This window comes from Sturnus vulgaris, chromosome 5 (assembly GCF_052056855.1).
Source record: "Sturnus vulgaris isolate bStuVul1 chromosome 5, bStuVul1.hap1, whole genome shotgun sequence".
Classification (NCBI taxonomy): Eukaryota; Metazoa; Chordata; class Aves; order Passeriformes; family Sturnidae; genus Sturnus; species Sturnus vulgaris.
Genome location: NC_142247.1, coordinates 65,122,491 through 65,148,475, shown reverse-complemented (window position 1 = coordinate 65,148,475; position 25,985 = coordinate 65,122,491). Strand labels below are relative to the sequence as shown.

Sequence of the window (25,985 nt, the reverse complement as noted above, 5' to 3'; positions counted from 1 at the left end):
TCGGGTGGTTGTGGATGTGTCAGACTCTCAAACTCTCACTTGAATTTGAGAGGGGGATTTTGCTGAGAGGCAGATTGACAATTTAGTGTAGGAATGGGGGTTTTGTGCAAAACAACCATGAGGATATAGACTCTTGTGAAAGCTCCTGTACTATGTACCCCATGATACAATCCTGAGGCATAGCTCAGAAAGCCCTATTCAGGCACTCGACTTACCCACACAATGGCAAGAGGCAGAAACTTCTAAACAGGAAATTTAGAAAACCTCCAGCACGAATCTAAAATAGATCACACAAACGTCCCTTCATTAGTTGTGAATGTGATGAAAGTTGGGTACACAGATTGCTTAGACACTGAATAATATCTCAACCTTGTACTAGGAAAACATTCAGAGATGTCATCTGTGCTCCGTAGCACTAAGCACTGTGTAAAGTTACAGTACAGATACAGCCTCTATCTATAATCATGTAACAGAGAACTAAAGGTGTATCAGTCAAACAAACCACTCTTAGTTCTTGCCACATTAACATACCTTGTCTGCACACAAAGCACCTGCCTGTTACTGCTGCTTAACTTTCAGACAGTGAAATCATTGAGAGGATTGGTTGCCTTTAGTACCTCCTGAAGCTGGGCTACTACTTAAAGGGCCGTTGTCAGCTCTCTTAAATAACCCAGTCAAAGTCAAGGTAAAATAAAAATATTCTGAATACTACATGTAAGCATAACTACCTTTCAAACCCTTTGAATCTTAGGCCCGATTGATGATTTCTGTTCAATCTAACTTGAATCTTTTACAAAATTCAGCTGATTGAGTTAGTGCTTGATTGCAAACAGTTTTATTTGAGTTACATGTTGTGTAAGGTGTTCAGGTACTATGAAGTCATGAAAAATACCTCTGTGTGAGAGAGCATTTTTGGAATGGGATGCACCTTGGGATGCTGTGAATTTTATTTGAACATGCATGTAATGGAAGAGGTAAGAAAAAGCTTTGATACAGAAAATGCTAGTCTAACTAAAGTCAGATGCAGAGAAAAGTAAAAAGGAAATTATGAGAAATACGCTTATGGGGTAGGTAACTGTATAGATTGTGATACTGTGAATGAGTGTCTGGCAAAGATATGGATGGCTCTGCTGTTTCAGAGCTATGTTCGTGGTGAACATAGTTGTACAAAAGTTTTTGCCTTCCCTCCCATCTGGAGAATGTTACATATTTAGAGCTCTTGAGGCATTCAGTGTATCCTTGGAATCTTGTATGTTGTCATAGCAAAATTGTATTACAGTCCTGACAACGAAGAGAAATGCAGAAACTGAACCTAGCTTAAAAGATTCCTTTATCTTCCTCTGATATCTTTTGCACTAAGCAATTTGGAAACTGCCTAGGGTAGCATTTTATAAATAAAAAAGAAAAAAAAAGTTGAAATGAACTTATTCACAGAGGTCTGTTTAAATTAAGTAATTCAATCTTTTAGTTTGTGCTTTTGTAATATAAGAGCTGTCCCTTCATTCCCTTTTTTTATCCTTGCCATCTATTATTCCCTTCTACTTACTGACACCCAGCCAGGCCTAAATAAATGCAGCATGACCCCCCAGAGTTGACATTTTCCCTGCTTGTCAAGCTATTTCTTATTTTCATCTTTTCTGTTGCCTGAATGCTTCCTATCTGTGTCTTTTAAATATTTAGTAGCTACTTCTGATAATCCAGGTTGGAACCAAGGCATCTCTTTACTTGTCATGGTGCAGACTGAAGCATGGAAGAGCCAGCCTACTGTGGAGGCTTGTGTTCTTTGTATGATCAGATTTGAGTTATTGTTGTTGTTTCTGTTTGTAAACCCTTATATCCCTTTCCTTCCTTCCTTCCTTCCTTCCTTCCTTCCTTCCTTCCTTCCTTCCTTCCTTCCTTCCTTCCTTCCTTCCTTCCTTCCTTCCTTCCTTCCTTCCTTCCTTCCTTCCTTCCTTCCTTCCTTCCTTCCTTCCTTCCTTCCTTCCTTCCTTCCTTCCTTCCTTCCTTCCTTCCTTCCTTCCTTCCTTCCTTCCTTCCTTCCTTCTTAAAAATGAATTCAGTACTTTCCTAGATCAGTATCAGTGATTCTGTAATTGATCACTAAATTGTTGGTAGTGCACTTCCTTCAGAACAGTTAACACTACTGTTCTGCATTAACGTTTTTCTTAATCAAATATTCTTCATGACTGAAACTTAAAACTCCAGTGCTTTTTACTGGGAATGGGAAACAGAACAAGGTGCTGGAAAAGGAAAATGAAAGCACTTTCCTGACATGTCTGTTTTGTGTAAAGGGCATTACTTTAGCAGTCGACTTTTTTTTTCCTTTGCTCTGTGTAATGACTGCTAGAGATTTAGATTTAAGCAACCAACCATGCAAGTACAATGATTGTGAACCAGATCGTTGTGAAGCAAACAAATGTTTCACAGTAAATTGCCAAGGGATACCAGCTACTCTGCTCTGGTTTTGCTCAAATAGATTGTCTTTTAAGCAGCTGCCTCATGAAAAGCCTTTGTTATGTATGGACCTTTAATCAAAATGTCACTAAATCCTGCATTCTGGGATGCTTCATTTGAAACACATCCAATGCTCTTATTTATTAGATTGTCCAGTGTCAGATCCAGCCACCATTATCCCTAGTAAGCAAAGATGGATGAGGGAGTGACAAAAAGCTTGTGTCACAGCTGAGATCAGTTGTGTGTGTGTGATGTCTTGATCTGTTTGTACAACCCTCTTGGGGACCATTGGGCAATTAAGTTCACCCATTTCAAACACGGCCTTTTCTGTACACTCTGATTTGATAGGAGAATGGGCAATTCCCAGTAATGACTACTACATCAATTATATTGCATTGTATTGATGCTTAATTAGAGAATGTGTTGAAACTGGGGAAGGGGACAACTGGAAGAGGGGAGGGTTGGCTCCCAAGTAAATGTCAGAGACCTTTCCTTAATAGCCTGTCTTTTTAATGTGCATTGAATGCACTGACAAGCACTGTGGCCTCCTGACCTTCAAGCATTTACCCCAGCCTGAGAAAGGAGAGCGAAGCCGCTTTGAGAAGGAATTGTTTTAGAGCTGAATTACATTTAGTGTCATTCTTGTTCAGCTTTACTGTGAAGTGACCCTTAGAGCCCTTTAGCCCCGTGTGCACAGTTGGAAACCATTTCTGTGCCTGAGCTTTGTGAATCAAACGCTTGCAGTCTCTTCAAACAGCCTTTCAAAAGTGAAACCCAAACATCATGAACATGAACTCTTATTTTTCTAAGTTTTATATAAGTAATGTGTGAGCTAACTATAGGAGTTCTTTAAAAGAAAAAGAACGAAGTCAAGGCTTTCGTATCACTCAAATGACATTAAATACTATCCTTCAATCTGCAGTTTCTTCAGATTTAAGGAAAGTACTATAAATCACAAATGGAGGATTACAACAGAAATTTAAGACCTGCACAGTTGTTTATGACTGAACTGGTCTGTAACACCTGACACGCCATTTCTAAAGGTTAATTTTCTAAAGTGGAAAATTGCAATATGGTTTTGGTTTCTGCTGATTCTTTACAGGGTTATTGCATTGAAATTTTCTGGTAGTTTACAGTATGCTAGCACTTCTGATACATAGCTGCTCTAACACCCTGGAGAAACAGCCATGGGTTTAATTCGTCTAAGGCTCTTTACCAGCCTGTGAAGGCATTGTCCAGATCCTGTGATCAGGAATCCTGACCTTCTGTTTTCAAGACAGCAATATGCAGTGTGTGTGTGGGGAACACACTGACAACTTCTTGAACAGGAGGAAAAGAATGCATTGCTTATTTCTCATATACTATTATCCTTTTCACACAGCCATTAATATGCATCCCAGAAACAACGACGTGCCAGCTGTGCCTTTAGCAAAAACTCTGTGTAATTCAGCGTGACTTTGTGAAATGCAAAGAAGTTAAAGACAGCGTGGCTATGCTAATTTTGATGTTAATTTCTGTAGGAACTTAATATTCTGTGCTATTCTTTTGCCTGTGCAATAATCTCTGCTTTACATCTTCTGTTGTGATACTCTACTTTTTTGTTTGAAATGGCAGCACTGAATGCAGATTGTGCCTATCTTTCAGAATATGGAGTCAGTTCAAGTCTTTAAAAAAAAAAAAAGTCTCTTCTTTATTCTAAATGCTTTACTACACATGCCACAGCAGTGGCACATTAGGGTGGTGACAGCCTTGCACATTGGAAGTCAGGCTTTGAAAGAAAGAATGTATTTGCAAAGGAAACAAAGCTGATTAATTTGGATGTGCAGTTTTCAAGTAATATACTTTGGAATATGCTGTAAAACAAAAAAAAAAAATTAAAAAGTATTTAGTAATTTAAAAGAATATAATAAATTAGAAGAAGAGTAGCTTTACATTAATGGTGTATATTTGGAGTCAGGTAGGTTTTTTCCTTAGACTACATAGGTTTATCAGAAGGTGACATTCTGATATCTAGTGTAATAGATGTTTTATTTATGAAGCCTTGGCATTATTAAACAAGAAGGATCGACACCACAAAAAAATGCATTCGAAAAGAGGTTATAAAATTTGAAGCTTAGATAGCAAACAACTCATAGTTGTGTAAAAAATCCCTACCCTTTTTTAATCAACCTTTATTACTTTTTTTAGTGCTTAAATGATCATACAGTAGTCTCAGTATGAATTTCATATTAAATAACTGTTTTAAATAATGTATTTTTTAGTAATTTTAACAATTTCATACAAATTTATAAGGAAGATTCTCCATATACAATCAGGGCCCATCTTTCAGAGCACATAAACATATGTTTGTCTTTAAGCATTTCTCAATTTTTACTTTTAGCTTTTACATTTAGGCAAGTGGCAAAATCAGAAAAGATAGACTTGTTGTCCAGGATCTGAGTGCAGCCTCCCAGTTCTGCTATGTGCTTCACTTCTGTGATTAGTGTGGTTTGCATAGAGGGAATTACTCGCCTGCTCCTGTACCTTGCTGTACCAAAGCACAGGCTGGGTACTTCAGGGCTTTGCTGGTGCCAGTGTCAGTCCTGTGTGCTGGACTTCTGTTGCTACAGCCAAAACCTACATCAGAGAATGAGATAAAAATAGAGGAATGAGTAACTCGGCTCCCTGATGATGCTGTCATCACCTTAGTTGAACTTGCCTACTATATTCTATGAGAGGCAAAGTACTTTAATACTATTTTTTCCCACTAAACCCCCTCCCCCCAAATTTTTTAAAAAACAAACCAGTTTGATTTTTAATAACAGTGCTGATTTATACCTCAGTTCCCTGAAAGTCAGTGAGAAGCAGTGACTGATGACTGCATCCACGTGTTGCATCAAGGAAAGCTTCAGCTCCTCAGAAGTGTAGGTGATGACATAATGAGATGAACATGGAGCCATTTCTCTCAAAGCTTATCTTGGCATTCCCATGTGTATAAATTAAACCAAAACAGCAGATCAAACTAACTGCATGCTTTAAGGAGATCAATTTATGTCTCTTAGTGTGGTGGTCTCTACAATTTATTCAGTATGAAGAACAGGCAAGTCCAGTCCATGTGTGCAGCGTCTGCATTATATAGGCGTGAAAACAAGATACTGAAGTGGTTAGGGCATAAATTGGGTGGATTAGATGAAATACTCATTCAGTTGAATCAAGGCACGTACATGATTATGAATATGTTCCTGGCTTGTATGAATATCAGTTTTTTTCCTTTAATCTCTTCTTTACTGATATCCAATGTATCATATTTTAGGTTTTTTTTTCTGGTGTTAAAATGTAATGCTTATTAGTGTGGGGAAGAAATAATTTCAATATAAATTATGGTTAAAGTATGAGTGTGATATGTTAAACACAACTGATAAAGTAATTGTTTGCCTGAAATGTCTTAGCAAAATTGTGCTGTTAAGCACTTTGTAAAATTCTATTACAACTGAGATTTATTTTTCAATCATTTTTAAGACATGCTTTTTTATTCTCCAAAGGCATTATGCTATTAACAGATTTGCCGTATAATACAGAACCATCAAAAATAGCAGCATTTACATCTTAATTTGCATAAGGACAGCTTCTAATCCAGGTTCCATTGTTGGAGTACTGGAATAACTGCAGTGACGTATGTGAGATTCAATTTCAGTCTCCTTACCACATTGCCTATCATTATAGGGCAATATCAGTGTGTTTTTACTAGAGAAATTTATCTGAGACCAGATTGCATTACAGAGTGTCCAGTTGCATTGGACACTCTTTAAATACTAGTTATCAGAGGTGAAACAAAGAGATGATGAAAGGCATATTACCTGCTCTTTTGGGGGATCACTGGTGGGTACATCCCAGTTTCTCCAGCAAAGCCTGGTCCTCTGTGAGATCTATGTCCTTGGCCACATGTTAGACCATTGCAATTTAAAACTAAATGATTGCTTTTAATCTGGTACAGATTAGAAACAAATTAGGGAGTCTTCAATATGAATTTATATTTCTCAGTCACAAAAACAGTAACTAGATTTGGAAAGTTTGATTGCTTTTTCAGTGGTAAGCAATAAATGGTACTACATGTATATCTTATTGTAAAAGCATTTAATGAAACATCTGAGCTCTACTGGCAGTCATTTGAGCTGAAAATTTGTTATGACTTCTCTGTTGAACTGTTTAGCAGTATAATCGTTGATAATTAAAACATAATCATTTTTAAGGAGTCCTTTTTACAGCTTTTAGTAATTTTGCAGCTGACTGTATCAGGCTTGCATTAAAGATTGAGCTTAAATTATTAAATGATATTTTGTGCAACTGTAATTTCCATGAGAGGATATTTTTCATGTTATTTCCTAAGGAAGCTTTAGATTGTAAAAGAGCACTTTTGGCAAAATAAAGGGAAATATTTGTGAAGCAGAAACTATAATTATGAACATGTGTAGTTAAACACCTCTTAGTCACTTGGCTCATACTGAACAAGGTTATAAAATAATAGGACCATGCTCTTGAAAGTGGAAACCATATTGAAGGAATTACTTGATCACAACTTCTTAACATCTGGATGCTTTGAACTATCTGCTACACACTTGTTAAAATGTAAAGTGAAGTGACAGATGAAGAGTTGAAATATGAGGAGAGATTATTTCAGTGAGAATGAGCAGCAGCCAGTGGGTCCAGCCTCTGGGTCAGATGAGGCTCTTCCCAGATCCATCTGTGAAGCCTTCTGATGGAGGGAGTTAGGCAAGGTTTTGTTGGAAGGTGAGAGCAAAACAGCCATTCAGGCTATGCTCCAAAAGACATGTGGGGGTGAAGGAGTTAGTTTGGCCTGGAAGTCCTGGGTGAGAATGGAGAAAGGTTTCTGCTTCTATAGCCAGTGGGGAAAAGACAAAGCAGCTCATGGTGCCATTCACAGTTGACCATTTCCATCTTGGAACCTGCCACTGTGACTCAGTATTCTTCTCAAAGCAGTATTTTATAAAAAATGGTACATAGAAAAGGGTAAGCGATGGATCTGCCCTTCGTGTGCCATGAGCAATTGGCTTGCCACTGACCACCTCATGCAAGTTGGTGGTGGAACTTAAATATCCTGAGCTGCTGGCCCAGTGAAAGGGCCATTCCTTCTCCTTCTTTCTGTACCAATGCTGCATCTCTGGATTCCTTGTTCCCAATTTATCTGTGGTACAGGGGGAGTCCTTGAAAGAAGAGTTTGTAAAGTAGTCATTTGTGAATGCTCCTGAGAGCTTGTTCTGTGAAGACTAGGGTGGAGATGAACTATATTCATATGGAAAAGGTGTGTTTGGGAGAAAAAAATGGAAAAATATTATACCTTCTGTGACTGGATGGCCACGTAAATTAAAAGCTTAAAACCCCTAAGTCTGAACATTAGGATGTCTGCTACTAAGAATCAAATGTATCCTGAAGAGATTTCTGTCCACATTGACATTTTTTGTCTACAGAATGTCAGATATGACAGAGAAATTACGTCTTGCTTCCCAAATGTTTCCTTTTGAGAAATGTAAAATTACTATTTCAAGCAAGGGTTTTACACTTTGAAAAGAGGAAAGAACAAAAGGGGCTATCTGGTCTTGACCATTGAGGCTATCTTATCTTTGGAAGGTCCTTGCAGACTCTGTGGCCAGCAGCTTGTCACATTTGGGAAGATAAGATGGTCAAAGAGGGCAAAGAAACAAAGTACTAACTTTTCTTCTTGCCAATGAAGGAAATATCTTTGCCTGTGGAGCAGAAGATGCAGAAGATTTTGTACATCCATTTTTATGTACAGAGATCACATAGCTTCTGTATTTTCCTTGCTCTGTACAGCCAAATGCCATGAATTAATCTTTGCATTGCTTTTATTACACAAACATTCTTCCAAACATTTATGCAAAATGGTATGATATATTTTTAACAGATAGTTAGCACTTCATATCTATTCCTATGTATTATTGCATTGGAATAAAAGGGGGGTCTTCAATACTTGCAGAACACACCTCTTTTCACTTAAATTTCTGGATCCTTACCTTAATTTCAAACTGTATTTACTATGTATAGTACTTACACTTTATAGTTATAGGTACCTTCAAATAGCATTAGCAAATTTTCAAACAACAGAATAAAGGAGTCTTGGAGGACTGTATGTCACCCTGAGGTGTTCATAACCATAGAAGTCATAGAATGAGGTGAGCCTGCCTTTGGAGGATAAAATTGAATCCCCTCTGTGGAATCTAACTGGACTATCTTACAAACTCTGTTGTAAGACCTGGAGAATTCAGAAAACCTTAGATGGCCAATTTGCCTTCATGTGTTTTTATGTCACATCTGAATTATATAACCCTCTTTTATTCATTTTCTGGCTATGGAGACAATGGACATTTGAGAGGTTGATCTGGTAAACGTGGGATTTTAGTGATCTTTGCATCAGTTTCTTCATATTCATTCTGTTTTAGAATTGGTGGAATTTTGGTATATTGTGAAAATTTCTTCAGTATTTCACAAAACTTGCCTTTATTTCTCCTTCAAAAGCCTCGTTGTCTATAAACTTATCCATTTGTCCCCATACCTGAAAGATGAGTGCTGTCAGCTTAGGTCATGAAAAAAAAAAGTATAGTGGTATTTAAAATCACTAGTTGTGAAGTGAGAGGTGTGAAATGCAGCAACATGGGTAATTTCTGGGTAGAAGGTTAGTAGTTCTATTGTAGCTTCCATTCATATGCCTTCAGTAAATTACTATAAGAATTTATTTTTGCCCTTTGGTGTTTCCTAAGAGTGACAAAGAATGGTTGTGAAGCCTGCTGCTATGATAGTTCTGTAGCCTTTCCCCCCTCCTTCACTAACAGCAAATCTTCTAAAAAACATCTAAACCTGAAAGTGAAGGTTTTTTCTGAGCAAGAAAATAAAGTGGGGTTAGCCTGAAAAAATATAACAAGGCTTTGTCTCTCAGTTTCTGAAACTAATCTCATCTATCTTCATTTTTGAACACCACTTTTCAATTGAATCACGAGCAGTGTGTTATGTATTTTTTTTCTTTCTGATAATCTGAGAAATATTGACCTATATGGAAAACACTTCTTCCTCTCACTGCTGACAGCTTTCATTACTTCAATTGTTGCTATTTTTATATACAAGAACTATAAAGAAAGTTGAGCTGAATGTAATCTTAACTGTAGAGAACTGGATGTGGATTGCCAACATACCAAATGACTTCGATTGTGAGAGTTAAGGTTTATCCTTGCCTCTTTAGATTATAATACATTATCCAAACAGAAGTCAGCTAATGGACCTTAAATTAGTATGAGTGGTCTACAAAGATATGGCATATCATTACATGAATCTGCTTTCCTTGAAGTCAGCAGAAAAATAACACATCAGTTTCAGCAGGAAAAAGAAAAGGTTATAGCCAGGTTACTCTGCACCAAGATGTCTTGGTTCTTTTACCCTTGTAATTGAGCAGTGCTCTGTTTTGCAAGTACAGGTTTAATATAAAAATAGATTTTAATGAAATTAAAAGAAAGATTTTTTTAGTCTAGCACCTGCTATATTTAGTTCTGCCTGGAGTGTGGCTAGGGGTGTACCTGTGTCCTTTGACTTTAGCAAATATAACTGTCTTGCTTCAAAAAAATGAGAAAAAAATACAATAAGAAAAGCAAGAAAACAAAATCTTCGTGTGCTGTCAAAATAGCTGTTTCACTAGGTTGGCTAATCATATAATGTGGTTGAATGGCACTTTAGTGTTTTAGCTATTTTATCATCAATCTGATCACAGCCCAGGTGACAGGAGCAGGGCTGTACGTTCTAATCCCCCAGTAAATGACCCGTGTCTGTCTGTTTTTAATCAGACAGCTCCCTCCATCATTCAGATCACTTGGAAGTTGCTGTGGGAAGGCATGTGCACACTCCTTTGTCTTGTCACTGGCTCATACAGGGACAACCTGTGTGTGGGAGAAAGGGGTTACAGTCAATTGTCCTGCAGAACATAGTCACCTTTCAACAGGACATCCATTGCAATGTTTGTGCCAAACTAATAATGATGGGAACAAACCAACTTTGTACAGGCTTTCTGTTGGTGCCCTTTGCAGAAAAAAAATGACTGCTGCTTCTTTAAGTCATGGGGACTCCCATTTGCTGTGACAGCTTTCCAATTGTTAAATAAACTCTGACCATGAGCAGCTGTCAGACAAATATTGCACTGCAGGCTTCAGTTAAAAGGAGCACCAGACAAGCATTTCAGTGCCTAAAGGCTCTTTTTATCTTTTTTTAAAGACACACTTTAAAAAACTCCAAAACCACAATGAGATAATGTGAGTCATTTACTAGGGAAAAAAAATTATATACTCTATGCAATTTTCTTGTGACAGTTATAGAATGTGAGTATGTCCATTTCTGAGAAAAGGCCTATGTGGAGCATGAAATATCTCAAATGTGCACTACCTTTCTGATAGCAAGGTAGGAAATTGAGATGCAGAAATCCTGACATTAGACTTTATAAATACTACTAATCATATTCAAATTCTCGTGGGAAAGCAAGAGGAATTACACTGAGCTTCCTCAAAGCCATAGAATGTCATTTTATCATTTGTACTTTTGACAGTAATCTAGCTCAACACTTCTGATGTTATTGCTTTTTGCTGTCTGAACAACTTGAGCTGATTGAAGATGTCCTTGCTCATTGCAGGGGGGATTGGACTGGATGACCTTTAAAGGTCCCTTCCAACCCAAATTATTCTGTGGCTCCATAATTCTGTGATGATGTTGCACCCTAATGTATAGGAAAGCAAGAAAAAAAAACAAAGACAGTTTTCACTACAGAAGGTCTAACAGGCTAACTCCAATATGCAAGAAAATCATCTTAAGGTAAATATATAGTGAGTATATTGGAAAAAGCCTTATTATTGATGTTATAATTACAACTGAGGAGGGAGATTGCCATTAAGTTAGGAAGAAGGTGTACTTCCTCCTATCTCAGTTTACAGACTGATACTCTCTACCCTTATCTCACTAAAAGTCAAGGTGGAGATCTTGGATTAGGAATCAGAGTTGTCCGGAGCTCCACTGGAAGAAGTGCAGAAGATACATTCAGCTCACCTGGCTGAGGAGACAGTCAGTCAGCTCTGGACATGCCTTATCCCATTGACATTGAAGCAGAAGCCTAGCTCAAACACAAACTAAAACCAATCCAAACCAAACCAAACCCAAAATAAAACTAATCATGGCAACTAATTTCAAAAGGCAAGGTGTGGGCTAATTGTGTGGAGGTAGGAGTTCTAGACAATATGTAAGAAGTATTTATTGAAAAATCAATATTTTTTCATGATATAGAGAAAATATGATTAATGTTTCGTATACAAGTAGTAGTAATTACTAGTTTTAAGTGTAGCTTCTTCCAAAATTTCAAATTTAAGTAACTAACGAGCTAACTAACTAACTAACTAGTTAACTAATATATGTTTTCACCACTCCAGTTTTGTTTAAAGACAGAGAGGAATATATCCAGTAAAAATATAAAGCAGTAGGAAATGGAAAAAGTCAATTTAAAAATCAATCTTCCCTGATTTTTTCTATTGACTCCTGTTAGAAATAACATCCACAATTTTTATTACTGAAATGGATCACATAAAAAAATCTCAGGGTGTTAAATTATTTATTTTATGCTTTTGAAAACACTTTTGGGTAATGGGTTTCACTTTTTCACCTTTCATATACCTCATCCTTTCTCACAGAAAAAACGGAAACCATTCAAAAATGGAAAATTATAGCATTTTCTTGTTTGTGCTCATACTTGTGCTTTTGAGTCAATATTCTTCGCACAGATACAAATGATGATCTTAAAGCCATGGTTAACATAATGCATCATGGTTTTAAACAAACTGATTTTTATACAGGACTAAATGTTTACATAATATAGGGCTTTGTGGAGACTTGAACCAGGAAATTAATTCAGTTTTTAGAAAGCAAAGCTTAGAAGGGAAGGTTTGAGAGCACTACACCAACGATGGAATCAATTGCTGTAGTCAATGCAAATGTGATTTCCATGTGCGAAGGAAGCATGAAGAAGGGTCCTTTAATAAAAATAGTCAATTTGCAGCCATAATCTTCTTTGAAAATATCGGTTGTGGATTCATTAAAGTCATGGAAAGGAGTAAATAATGACTGGTTTTACTCCTTCTTTTCATGGCTTTAATGAATACATTTTCCATAAAATCAGATGGAAGTTTTCTTTCTTAGTCTTCCAAATTTTCCATTTTGAAGCAAAAATAGAATTTCCCTTTTTCCTGTCTTTATTAATGAATTAATCTAAGTTGGTATTGCTGGGGTATGAGATTAGGGCTGGGAAATGGAAGATAAATATGTTTATCTAGGTTTCAGAGCAGGAGGGTGGAATAATGGCGGGGATAATGTGAGAGATCAGTTCGACATCAAACTTTCTGGCTAGGCAAGCAAGACAACCTTTTTCTGAACATGGATCTTACTGGAATAAACTTTCACCATAGCTCCTTTCCTGCTACAGAATATGACATGGCACAGAAACTGTGTTGGATCCAATGCTTTCCTAGAGAGTCAGGTTTACTGGGCACAGGGACCAGAGCAGGCACAGCAACAATCACTTCTTCTCTGGTGACAGCCGCCAGGAGCAAATGTGCCTTTCCAAAAATGCTCGTGGCCACTGCTGCCTGTCCTGTTGTTGCTTCCTTGAAGAGAGATTACAGGCCAGAAAATCTAGTGGTTTGTAAAGCTGCTGCCAGCTGCTGTTCTTCTCTGCCTGCACTGTTGGGACCTTGGGGCACTCAGGAGAGGCATTTCTGGGAGTGAGCTGCAGAGCAGGCAGGTTGTCCTGGCAGGTAGTGTGCCAGCTCTGTTGTGGGGGTCTTTGCTGCAGCTTGGCTACAGATACAATGGCACTCTTGGGTTTACATGGCATAGCATGGTGGCCACCACAGACAGCTGTATGAACAGATTCAGGTCAACAAAGGCTGGGCCAAAGAAAACCCTCAAAGACAAGTCTTTTATGTTTTGTATTCGACTTTATTCCTTTCATTTTCTCCCTTTTCTGTGCTATATGCTTGTATGCCTTTCCACTTGTCAGTGATCTGATAGGATGCCTCTGTTTTCTGTTTTTTTTTTCTGCAGGATAAAAGCATGGGTGGATAAGATGCAGGAAGATCTCGTGACGCTCGCACGAACTGCAAGCGGAGTGGACCGGCTTGCTGAAGTAAGAGGTGTCCTAGACTGCTGTGACTAGAAAGTGAAGGGCTTGCATCTTCTAGGCTTTTCAAACATTTCATCTCAACATACAAAAATGATTTTGGGGGATTAAATTCTGCAGTGCTTACTGAGAGAGAAATGAAGACCAGACATCCATCAATTCACTCTCAGTGTTGCAGCCCTTCCCCATTGATAATATTTAATCAGCTTTGCTGTGTCAGACATAAGGCTTGCCATTGTTGCAACACTCCCACCTGAAGCAAGCACTTTTGTATTCTGTGTTTGTCAAATACGGTATCCAGGAAGCAACCATTCACAGTGGTGGAGAATCCTGCTCTCTATTAAAGAGAGAACCTATCATTCTGACACAAATTTCATGAAATGAGGCAGCTTTTGGTTAGCAGAAACATAGATGAGAATGAAAACTACTTTTATTCAGCTGTTCAAATTTAACACCGAGTTTGTTTTAAAGAATTCACAAATTTTTCATTGAGATTTTCTTTTTGTGTGTTATTACTCTATTCAGAGATACATTTGCATGTGCAACACATGTGCCATTGCAGAAAAATGAAGGCAAAATTAAGAACATGTCAGAATTACACTACCTATACAATTTTGTATGTGTCCATCACAATCCAGAATACAACCATATGATCATTTCCCTCTCTCTATCCCTGCACAAGAGCTATGGCTCTTTCTTTGAACTGATGGATATCTGATTTGAGGTGAGGGAAGTTTTGCTGCTACATCAGGAAACTGAGTTATTTTTTGCCAGCAAAAGCCCCTGGTCCTGGGGAACTGAATGTGAAGCCTTGAGATTTGGTTTTCAGAAAATGATCCCAAATAATCCATTAAATGGATAGCAGAGGTTTTGAAGCCATTAAGAAACCTAGAGAAAAAATAATGTGTGAAATTGTCAGATTTAGCATTGTGTATTAATGTATTCCTCTGACCTTAATGACCTTTTCCCCAGACATTCATGTCTTGCATGTATCCTGTCCCTGAAGGACATTTTGTCTTTACTGACTGTAAGAGGAGGATGATTAGCTCAGATGCCCATTAGCTCAGATGAGATCACCACTGTCTTACAAAAGGAAGGGCTGTGTCACTGCGTGCACAATGAACATAAATGAAGATTGCAGAGTTTATTTTAGTTCTGGCCTTTCCTAATATTTGACTGCATCATATTGCAACACAATTTAAGGCAGATGCTTTAGATACACATTCTAATCTTTAAAAATCCTAAAGCAACTGAAAACGAAATCTTGACATCCTAACACAAATCATCAGATTCGGACAAGCATGGGTTTCCAATGCAGAAATGTCTAGCACTTGAGCTTGCTGAGGAAATGTAAGGTTTAGAAACATGGAACTCTCATTGGAGTTTTTGTAGGTGGATTTCACATGCATCTGCTGACAGGAAACTTGAACAAGACTTGCAAATCGTCAGTCTCCAAGTTCTGGTATGGAGTTTCTGCTATGAGTCCTTTTTTGCTTATTTAATTTAGGTGTGATCTGGTCTATCCTGCACTTTCTGTGTCTCTTTTTTCTCACTGATTCACCATTCAACTTTTCATTCTTTTCCTGCTGTGTTGCTTGGCTGTCTTTCATTTCTCCTCAACCTGTGCTATGTTTCTGTCTCAGTTTCTGCCTTTGCTGCTTGGCCAGTCTGCCTTTCTTTTTTACACTAGTTTCTTGTCTCTATTTTAGGATCTCTCTCCTCAGCTTTTTCCAGATCAGCACCTCTCTCTTAACTCCTTCATTTTTCTTAGCATTTCCAAAACATTCTGTCCAGGTGTCCGTAGTGCCTGTCACAATATTCTCTTCTCTTCCACAGGAGTTTCTCTTCCCCTTTCTCACATTTCCCTTCATCACTAATTCTCAGTCCCAGACCTGTAATTTTCTCCTGTATGATTTTTTCTATTTCACCTTCCCTTCCAGTCTGATCTCCTTATTCTTTGCTTGCCATTTTCCAGTCTATTATCTCCTGTTTCCATACTTCAGTCTCTTGCCCTTTGTCCTTCATTCAGTTTTCTCTCCTCCATTTCCCACTGTGTAGACCTGAGAGACCACAGCAAGTTTGATCTTTAACTGCAGAGAAGGTGGGACATTCTCTAGGAGTGATGTTCTCTAAGCTGGAACACACCGGTGTTCTCTTCAATTTAGCTGATGAAATCTCTGCAGGTTCTTTTCAGGCTGATTTTTTTTTTTATGCTAGAGACTAAAATATATCTTTAAATACACACCATTGATATTTTAATCTACAGTGAATAGGCAGTAGGAAAATAAGTTACACAGGATTTCTAACTGGAGCAAAACAATGAGTTAATGTCTCAACCATTTTGCTATGCCTTCCTGTGCAAGGACCACATAGTAAAAGAGATAATGAAAAGCCAAGAGATTGATGTTGTCATTCTTTTTTTCCCCTGAGGTAAATATTAGTTTATGTAGTTAATATTTGGAAAATTTACAAGCTGCTAAACAGACTTACAATGAAAACTGCTGGGCAAGCCTAATAGTCTGTAGTGCTACCACCTTTGCCACAGTGGCATTCATGTGGATAAAAACAAAAACATGAGTGTTGAATATTACAGGTAAGTTTCTTTTGAATAGCCAGAATTTATAACAGACTTCAAGCAAATGATGTTATCTCAGAGGGTATTTACAAGATGGTCGATATGTGTGTGTAATCCTAGGATTAAAAGCATGAAAGGGGGATGTTTCAATGTAAAATATATCAAAGCCATGTGTTTGACCTAAGTGGCATGATGTCTTTCTCTAGACATGAGATTTTAATTAGGTCTCTTGGCTGCAAGAGAGAGCACAAAGCCCTGCAAGGTGTAAGCCGTGCAATCTCTCACTCTCTTCTTGTTCACAGGATATTGTCACTTTCCCATTTCTGAATGACATTTTTTTTTCTTCTGCTCACTGCCTATTAACATTTAGTTAGATCTCTTCTGAAATGAAGCACAGTCTTGGAAAAATGGACACTACAAGACATGAAAAACAGCACTCCTGCATGCCTGTCACTTTTATTCACAGAACTTGCCTTCAGTTGCTCAAGCTTTAAAAATGCTTACAGTCAGATTGAATTTTCGGGTTTTTTTCTGATTTATTTCTTCTTCCAGCTCCAGAATTGTTTGGACCAAACCTGTAATCTTCATGTAAACTGGAAAAAAGAAATAATTTGTTTGGATTTTCTTCCCGTTCTCTCTCTAAAAGCACAATAAATGATATAAAAAGAAGGAACAAATTGCTCCTATTATAAAATAGTAAACATGATTTTCTGTCAAAAGCTGTAATAATCAGATTGGTATGAGAAATGTCTTCCCTTGTTCTAAGGAAAATTAATATTAATTTGGCCAAGTGTAATGTTAAGGCTCTTAGCAAGAACATGTAACAGATTATAACCATTTCACAGCCTGGTCAACCTCTCCCTGGGCTCAGGGAAAGAATTCCCACTGATTCAGCTGAAGTTACAATCTGTGTCTTCTTTTTTGTACAATTAAGTCTTCTATGAAGACCTCTAAAGTGACCAAGATAGGTCTCAAAGTAGCACAATTAATATGTTCTCACCTACAGTGAACTAATTCTCTGTAAGGCAGGGTTTTTTCAATTAGCTGCTGTGCTAATGATGCTCCCATGACTTGCTGAAAGTATCTCACGGTTCATCAGTGCTGTTTGTGCTTGGATGTGCCTTGGATGTCTGGGGGTCTTCGTGCTGCAGGGAATTACCCTATAGTCTCTTCTGGAGAACTATAAAATATATTTTTATGACCATGACGGGGAGGGATAGGAATACTGCCTTAATTTTCAATTATTTTGATTTTAGACTGGGAGAAATTTTGACGAGAGAGAATGTAAAACTCAGAGTGTAATATGTACTTGCAACGGAACAAAAAAATTAAAATGTCGATGACCATTAAAGTCAGGTGAGGTATGTGGTAAGTGGGTAGCTGTCCTGTTGAGATCAGTACCTTGGTAGAAATCTGATTTATTCTGCAGTGTGGACATAGACAACCAGGGAGAGTATTTTCTGTATTTAAGGTGTTCACATTCAATATGTACTAAGTTTCATGGAATCATATTTAAGGAGAATCTCAGAAGAGGATTCCCTTTTCTTTGTTCACAATTTTTACAGTTATTTGGAATCTCAGTCTTGTCCTAGTGGCTAACCACTCTTACTCTTGCTTTTCGATATATAATATAGCCATTGTAAACCACTGTAGCTCTCACTAACCACAGCTTTTGAAAATATCTGTATAGAGAGGAAACACAGTAATATATTAATTAACATTCCACATAGTGTTTAAAAAACCAAAATATTTGGGAGTTAATTAGTTCATTAGTGATTCTGCCTCTGAAACTATGAATATATTTGTGCTGATGCACATTTCATACACCTTTTCTCTTGTTAGCAATGATGACAGCAATCTAATGCCTGTAGTAAGAAAAATTGCAAAAGAAAGCTTGGATGCCATTAAAATTATGAGTTTTACTTTGAGGCTACTCTTATCCATAGCCTTAACCAGGCAAAGCAATATAACTGGAGTAGAAGAAAAAAGGAGCTGGAGAGGCAGGTAAAAGCTATTTATTGTGATGCCAAAAGGAAACATGGTGGGATTGGGGTGTCCTGCACAGGTCCAGGAGTTGGACTTGATGTTCCTTGTGGGTCCCTTCCAGGTCAGCACATTCTCTGGTTCTGTGATACTCTCTGGGAATGGTCTCAAAATAGTCTTCCAAAAAGATATTTAAAGCACATATTTAAATCCTGCTTTTTTTGGACATTACTATGAGTTTAGGTGAGATCTGGGAGAACTCCAACTTGGATGTAATACCAGTGTAATATCCTCATTACAGTAATGCAATGATTGCTTCAACAAGGCAGGAAGTTGGTATTCAAGATGCCAAAATACTCAGCTGGTTGAAAACTGGCAGAGCTCCACTGACTGCAGTGGATTACACTAATTTACATTTGCTAAGAATCATGACTAACAACATTTAATTTACATGCCAAGCAGGTAGAAAGTATTAAAAAAAAAGCCCAAAAGATTCTTACAAAACAAGCAGAGCCTATATCTTGACCTTAATTGCTGCTGTAGTTGCCCAGCTGAAGAAGGTACTGTTTAGTCCTTCCTAAGGAGTTTTTTCCCCTAGAATAGCAAAAGGAATGTTTATAAGGAGGTATTGCATGTACAACTTGAGACTTGAGAGCAGGAATACTGGATACACAGGAAAATCGTGTCTAGTTCGCTTCTTTAGATATCACTCAACAAAACACAAGTATACTCTTTTTAGTTTTGTAAGTATTATGTTTTAAAACAAAACAAAACAGAACAAAACAAAACAAAAAACCCAAAACAACAGAAACAAATATTCATGTAATTGTTATTTCAACTTAAGAAGGTTCATGTAACTTTGTCTTACCTGTGAACTCTCTGTGCATTCAGGCATTATGAAGGTGCTCTGATGTGAGTGATACATAGTTTCTACAATGCAAATAGACTGTTAGGGAAAAAAAAAAAGAATATACAGCAGCTCAATAGAATTTTAAAATCCATACAGCAAAATAAATATTGAGGCTGATCTCACTAGCTGCATTTCTCAGTAGTCATTTTGTCTTTGAAAAGACAAAAATACGTACAAAGTCACATTCTGATCTAAAACTAGATACCTCAGCATACGGGGGAAAAAAAGGCAAAGAGCCTACTGAACTACAGAATTTAGTAAGTACATAGTTCCATTTTCATGGAAGTATGCACAACTTCCATTTTTACATTGACTGTTCACAGCAAAGACTCATGACTAAGCTAATTGACAGCTCATTTAATCTAATAAACTACTGCAAGTATGCTTCTGGACTCCAGCTCCTAAAAGACCTCTAGGGACAGGAGAGAGAGAAGGAGGGGAACCCTGCAGTACCCAGAAAGGAAGGCCTAGGATTAGAGAATATGCCTTATAGCCATGCAGGAGCTTGTCTGTTCCAAACTGATTGAAGAGAATCCTCTTTCACCGAAACACTGAATTAAAAAATGTGGGTCTGTGTAAAGAGCTTTGATGTGACAAACACATTGGAGCTTCACTATGGCTGTTACAGCAAAAAAATGCCATCTTGTTCAGTGTAACCTTTTCAGGCAACAGCGTAATTGAATGAAGCAGCAGATAGAGAGGCAGTTCCAAGGAACTCTACTCTCTGAATGTTTCCTTTTTGATACATCTCTGCAAAAACAATCCATGCATGATGTGCATAAGGCATGCTGTTATTACAGTTCCAGGAACTGTAGAGTGAATCCATATAGACTGACTTGGCCTTTAAATTATATTCCTACTGAGATAAAAATACTGTTTCTTCCTACAAAATAAAAAGAGAGCCAACTAAGTATGGGTATATGATATGTGGTGTTGAGTTTCATTCACGAAATGAGTCCACCAGCAATTGTTAGAAGACTTTTTTTTTTATTTGTTTTGTCTTTTGAATGCTGTTTTATAATAATTAGCTCTTCCTTAGTGAAGAGACCAGCCGAGATTGTGCAGAGCACATTTCATCCCTTGCTCAGTGTGAGGTCTGTGTGCCTAATGCACAGATGGTGCCAGTCTGCTCAAGCACTCACATTGGCAGCAGCTTCCCAGGCCACACTTTCAGCTTTCCAGGTCTTGGATCAGTCTCTAGAGTTTAACTGAGATGAGTGACTTGTAAGAGAGACTGGTCTCTGATTTGAGCTTCCCTGGAGCAGGGATGTTCAGGAAAGCTTCCTGCTGCCAGAAGGAATTATAACCTGGAGTAACTTTCTGTTGGATTCTACAGATTTTATCTAAATTAGTCTTAGAAGCTCTGTTTTAGAAGCCCTACAGACACAGCACTGACTTAGAGGCTGTCATATAGTGCTTGCCTTTTTCATTCATTATCTGTGTAGAGGTCTGTGCAGGGGAGGACTTTAACAGCTTATTTAAAATTCATGTAAGACTTGTATTTGGATGATCTTCCCTATTGCCATAGGGGCCTGCAATTCCTGCTTAAGACAGTGATTTGGCAGGTAACTTAGCAGTAAACAATTTAATTCTTACTATTTTTCCCAATGATTGCCATGATATTTATGTGGTTCTTTCTTTACAGTCATAAAGAAAATTGAATGAATTAGCAAAGGCTTTATAGAAATCTGAAAGTATTTTTTGAAAACATTAAACAGATACCATGGAGTTGAAACTTCTATTTATTTTTACCAGCTATTTTATTTTATTTTATTTCATTTCATTTTATTTTATTTATTTTTAACTACTGTATGTATCAAGTTGGATTAGATTTGTATATGCTTTAGCCAAAGGCAGAGAATTTTGTGCCTCATGCTTTTCTCTGATGAGCTACCAGATGGACCTAGGCGATTTATGGAAACATTCCAAAATATGTTACATTCACCCTTGTTAAGGTTGAAGTAATGGAGAGTTTTATGATTAAGAAAAGTATAAAGAAGAAATACAAGAACTGGATTTTTTTAAAAAGATTGTTGATTTTAAGAATAGCAAACCAAATGAATGTATTTGGTGGACATTTCTCTGGAGCTCCTGGCTGTGGACTTTGTAATTTCATTTGAAAATTAAACTTTTGATTGAAATGTTGTGATTGCCATAGGTTTTGAGGAGTTTGTCAGCATTTTGACCCTCGATTTCAAGATACTTCTGATACATAAAATAATAATATATTGTGTAGTCCATCCTTCTTCACCCCTGAAAATGGAAAATGTAACTGATACCACGACACTTGTAGACACAATTGGTGTAATTATGAAGCTGTTTCCTCTATGTCCTGGGTGTACTCTCCAGTGCTGTAAGAAAGGAATGCAAGTGTTTAAATGAGTTCAATTTGAGAACTAAAGAAAATTTTCTGTTCATTAAAATTGTGCCACTCAGTGAGGTTCACTTTGACTGATCTCAAAAATCAGAAATTTGTTATATTCTTTCTTTTCTCCTTTTGTCTCTTCTTCTTGTCCTCAGTGAAAAAAAAATACTGAGCAACTCTTTTTTAAACGTAGAGAAGACTTTTTACCCATATAAAAAAACTCGTACATTTTTATATAATCTTGAAATGAATATTTAAATTATTTTGAAGTTGTTGAAGCACTTTTATCCTCATTGGGTCACCAGTTTTATATCTGATGAAACTTCCTTAAGTTCAGGCCATATTTATGGGTGGTTCTGGTCGTCTACAACTGAAGCTTTTCACTGAAGTGCAGTTTTGTTATTTTTCTAAGGAAAATAAGGAAATAAAATGAAAAAAGAGAGAAACTCTACCTAATTTTTTAAAATTACCTTAGTAATGTGTAATAAAATCGATATCAGTAAGTTTGGCTGGGTGAGAGTATATGAAGCCAGCCTCTGAAACACTTGCATTATTTCTAAGTATAAATAGGCTATTGCACAATATTCACACTTGTCTTTTCCCTCATTCCTAAGGCGAGGACACCAGTCTGCTGTCTCTGAGAGGGGTGTGGTGAAGGGAAGGGAGGTCAGGATTACTTTTAGAATGGAATTATGAAGGGGTTGGTACAGTGAAACATGGTCATTTCAGATATTTATGGAGGAGTCAGAGGCCATTTACCGGAATTATAATAATGTATGAGATGAGTTAGTCTGGTTAGGGACTCCCAAAGTTATTAACAGCTTTTTAACAATTTATGTCTCATTTGAGATATAGCACTGCCACTGCTATATTCTGTGTGAAACCAAATACCAAAGCTGCAGGCATTAAAAGTAGAGTTCTCCAAACAAAATTCTATTGAGTTTACACATTGTTGACCAATATCGAGATGTCAGGAAAATGAAATCACTTTAAAATGCAAGCTGGGAAATAAGAATACATATCTGCAAGTTTTCTTTGTAATCCAAATGGAAATTAAGAGATTGTCAAAACACCAGGAGCCTCATTTACTATTTGCAGATGCCACTTTCTCTACTCCCTTAGCAATAAACTGGCATTTTGAAGTGTTCCTTCTTCCAGCAAACAAAAGCAGCTGTAAGTCACTAAGAATAGGTGGCTCCATTAACAAAGCTTGCTCAAGCTCAAGGGAAGAGATGGCCTAATATTACCATAGCTTTAATTACTGTTTGATGATCTGGATAATCTTTGATCAAAGCACTGTTCTTGATTAATTTATAATGTTCTATTGATTTTAACAATAATAAATTCTGTCCTATTGGTACTTCTATTCAGATGGTTTTTGTAGCAGTGGAGAATAAAATTAAGCATTTTCTTTTAAAAAAATTCACACACTAAACCCAACAAAACCCCAAACATTATAGTTTATAATTTTCCAAGTCCTGTGGTTAGTAAAACGCCAAAAAAGCCCCTGTTCAAGTTCCCTGAGATTTAAAATTACTTTCGGGGAGAGTCAGTAGATGATAAATTTCATTAAGAACAGCTAAGGCAGGCCAGAATTTCCTATGAATAAGTGAATTTTAGAAATTACATAAGTGCCCATCTCCAAATATACCAGAAATGCAGAATAAATGTGAAGCATTTTCTTCCTATTGTTCTTCTTCTGTTACAAGAAAACTCCACTTATACTCATGAATTGGGATTTTTGAGTTCTTACACAGTCTCAGCTAAAAGCCCGAGTTAAAACTGCTATGAAACCAATAAATGATATAATATTGTTATTTAATACTGTGTTTTTGTCACTAGGAAGAAAAATTGAATGCCTTACAACATATTTTTCTTAACAAAGGGGAATGTAAAATCTGCTTTTGATGTTTGGCAAGTATCAGAAGTACAATGCTGAACTGCTGTTTTATCAAGGTTTAAATACAAAGTGGCAATTACAAAAATTGCTTCTTAATTTGAAAGTCCTTTGGACTACTTTTAATTATCAACAGTCAAAATGAGCTGATGATTCCTACAAAGTGTGCCTGATTATATGCTTCCCTTTGAGTAGGCACCTGAGTGAGCCCATTGACTCTGGCACTGCTTATCCTCTCTCTGATGTTAACTGAGGCATAAGTGTTCCCAGCATCCTGCAGAATTGTCTGAGTGTTTTACTGAAGAATGAACTTGCTCTGATAATTTTTTCCCCGCCATGCACGTCACTGCTATGATCAGTCACGGTTTTCAGCCCATCAGCTGCCCTGTCACTTGTCATCCCAGACCTTTTGAGCAGTCAGTGATCAGGCAAGTGATTCTGAACAGCAACAGCTACACTGAACTATTGGGGGGTTTCCTCCTTTGTGTTGTGGCCATGAATTTCAGGAATGAAGGCATCTGTGAGTTGCTAGGGAGCAGCTGTAATCTTATTTATACACTGTATGGAGCAGAGAGTAAGATGTATAAAATACTCAGACTGATTTCTTTGAACACACAGAATGCTTCTTAGAAACAAGCATTTTTCAATGTGTTTCACAATGAATTGCTTCTGAGTCAAAGAAAAGAAGTGTCTTGTGAGAAAGAAAAATAGTCCGGCATGTATTAGAAATAGTATTAATATAACTTTGGAAATAGGATAAACTAGTAAGAAGATAGAATTTTCTTATGTTGGGCAGATCATATTGTTTTGGCTACTAAAATTTCAGTTAAATGAGAATATCTACAGTAAGAAAAAGTTAGCAATAATACTAGAATAGAATAGAATAGAATGTAAAATTAGAAAGTGGTTATTTCTTTTTTCTGACTTTTTCCATACTCAAGATCTCATCATATGTTTGGATGTCTGTCACATGACCTCTCTGCCTTTCTCTCAGAAATGAGATCATGACATAGCTTCATGGCATTGATAAAAACAAAAAATAAACTTACTAAATATATGTGTCTTATTAGTTGATATTTTGTTAGCTAAGCAAAGTTATTAAAATACAAACTTTAATTCTTTAAAATATTGAATATTATTAATTAATTAATTAATTTATTTATTTATCTATGTATTTATTTTAACATTACCCAAAATTTCAGTAAGAAGTGAACTTTTTGTTCAGCTGAGGACTGGACTGAAATGGAGCTGATGGCCCAGGGTACAGGCAGAGATTCCTGGTGAGGCAGGTCTTCATCACTGAGGCTTGGTAGTGCCACAAAGTGGTAGAAAACAAGAGATTGGAAAGACCAGCAGGAATTGACAATGGGACGCCCTTTCCAAGAGTGAGGAGTGGGCAGAAAGAGAATACTTTACTCAGCCTTTATTGAAGTTTCACTCTGTTCAGAAGGATTTTTAAAATTTATTAAATAGATTAATTACTTTATTACAGAAGCTTGTAAAACCTAGGTCAAGATTTCACAAGTTCTTTTAGCAGTTTGGTGTGGTTGCTTTCAGAAAAGATGGAGGAAAACCCACCACAAAGTTTGTTTGATTTTACTGCAAGCTCAGCACTGCCTTTGAGCAGTAGTTTTTGCCATCATGGTAGTCTCCAGCTGGTCTAGACTGACAGTGAAGCATTTGGTGATAAGACATTGATTGTTGACAGAGATGTCAGCCTAGCTGAGTTAAGTGGTCTTGATAGGCATATTGAAATAATAAAAACGTTCATAGATTTACCTTATACAGATAAGTATTACTGGAATTGTTGAGCTATTTTATTTCCCATTTCCAGAGCTGGAAAAATTACAGTGATTTTGGTTAACTTTCGAAATTCTGGGTTTGAACTTCTGAATACATTGGCTGGTATGATTTCTATGTCCATGGAAGTATCTGGTGATGGAAATGAGATTGGCATGTTCATGTCCTATGTTTGGGCCCTCAGCCAAATTACCACTGCCTGAAGGAAAGGCTCTGTTGTTTTTTAAACTGGGAGACTGACATGTTCAGAGCAAGCAAACAAAGAGGCAAAGGAGTTCTACTGCAGCTGAAAATAATTATTTTTCAGAGTGTGATACAGTATGGGGGCCATTTAAATAAATTTTCAGTGCTAGGGCCAGCCCCAGTGCCTGCCACAATATAGCAAGAGCCATGTAATAACATCTTTCATTCTCTCTCAATTTGTGCAGAAGTGTTTGACTTGCCCTGGCGAGCTTTATGGGAAGCAAGGAGAACGTCTCTGTGTGAGAGATTTATAAACATGTCCTTGAAGACTGAACAAAGAGGGGCACGTTCTGCTGAGGAGCTGGCAGTTTTTCTAATCTTTGTCACATTCAGCTATTGTTGTGTTGTTTCACCTTAATGTGACTGTCTCCATCGTGTTCTCTCCCTTAAAACCTTGCAATTTGTTATGTGCAATTTTAATACAGTCTTTCCTGAATAAATAAGTGCATGACTATTGACTTCAGAAAAGAATTAAAGTACTTTTGTGCTATGACCTTACAGGTTTTGCTTAGTCATGCAATGAGGCTTTATTCTATGAGAAGTGACAGA

The 25,985-nt window shown here is 37.2% G+C and overlaps 1 protein-coding gene across 4 annotated transcripts in view; it reads left to right on the top strand.

The window, feature by feature from the left end:
* CACNA2D1 (calcium voltage-gated channel auxiliary subunit alpha2delta 1) overlaps positions 1 to 25,985 on the top strand; it is a 354,960-nt gene that overhangs the window by 35,739 nt on the left and 293,236 nt on the right. For all 4 annotated transcript variants that reach the window (XM_088165884.1, XM_088165883.1, XM_088165882.1 and 1 more), the window contains exon 2: positions 13,588 to 13,669. In XM_088165884.1, the coding sequence (XP_088022010.1) occupies positions 13,588 to 13,669 (82 nt within the window). The remainder of the gene's footprint in view (positions 1 to 13,587; positions 13,670 to 25,985) is intronic.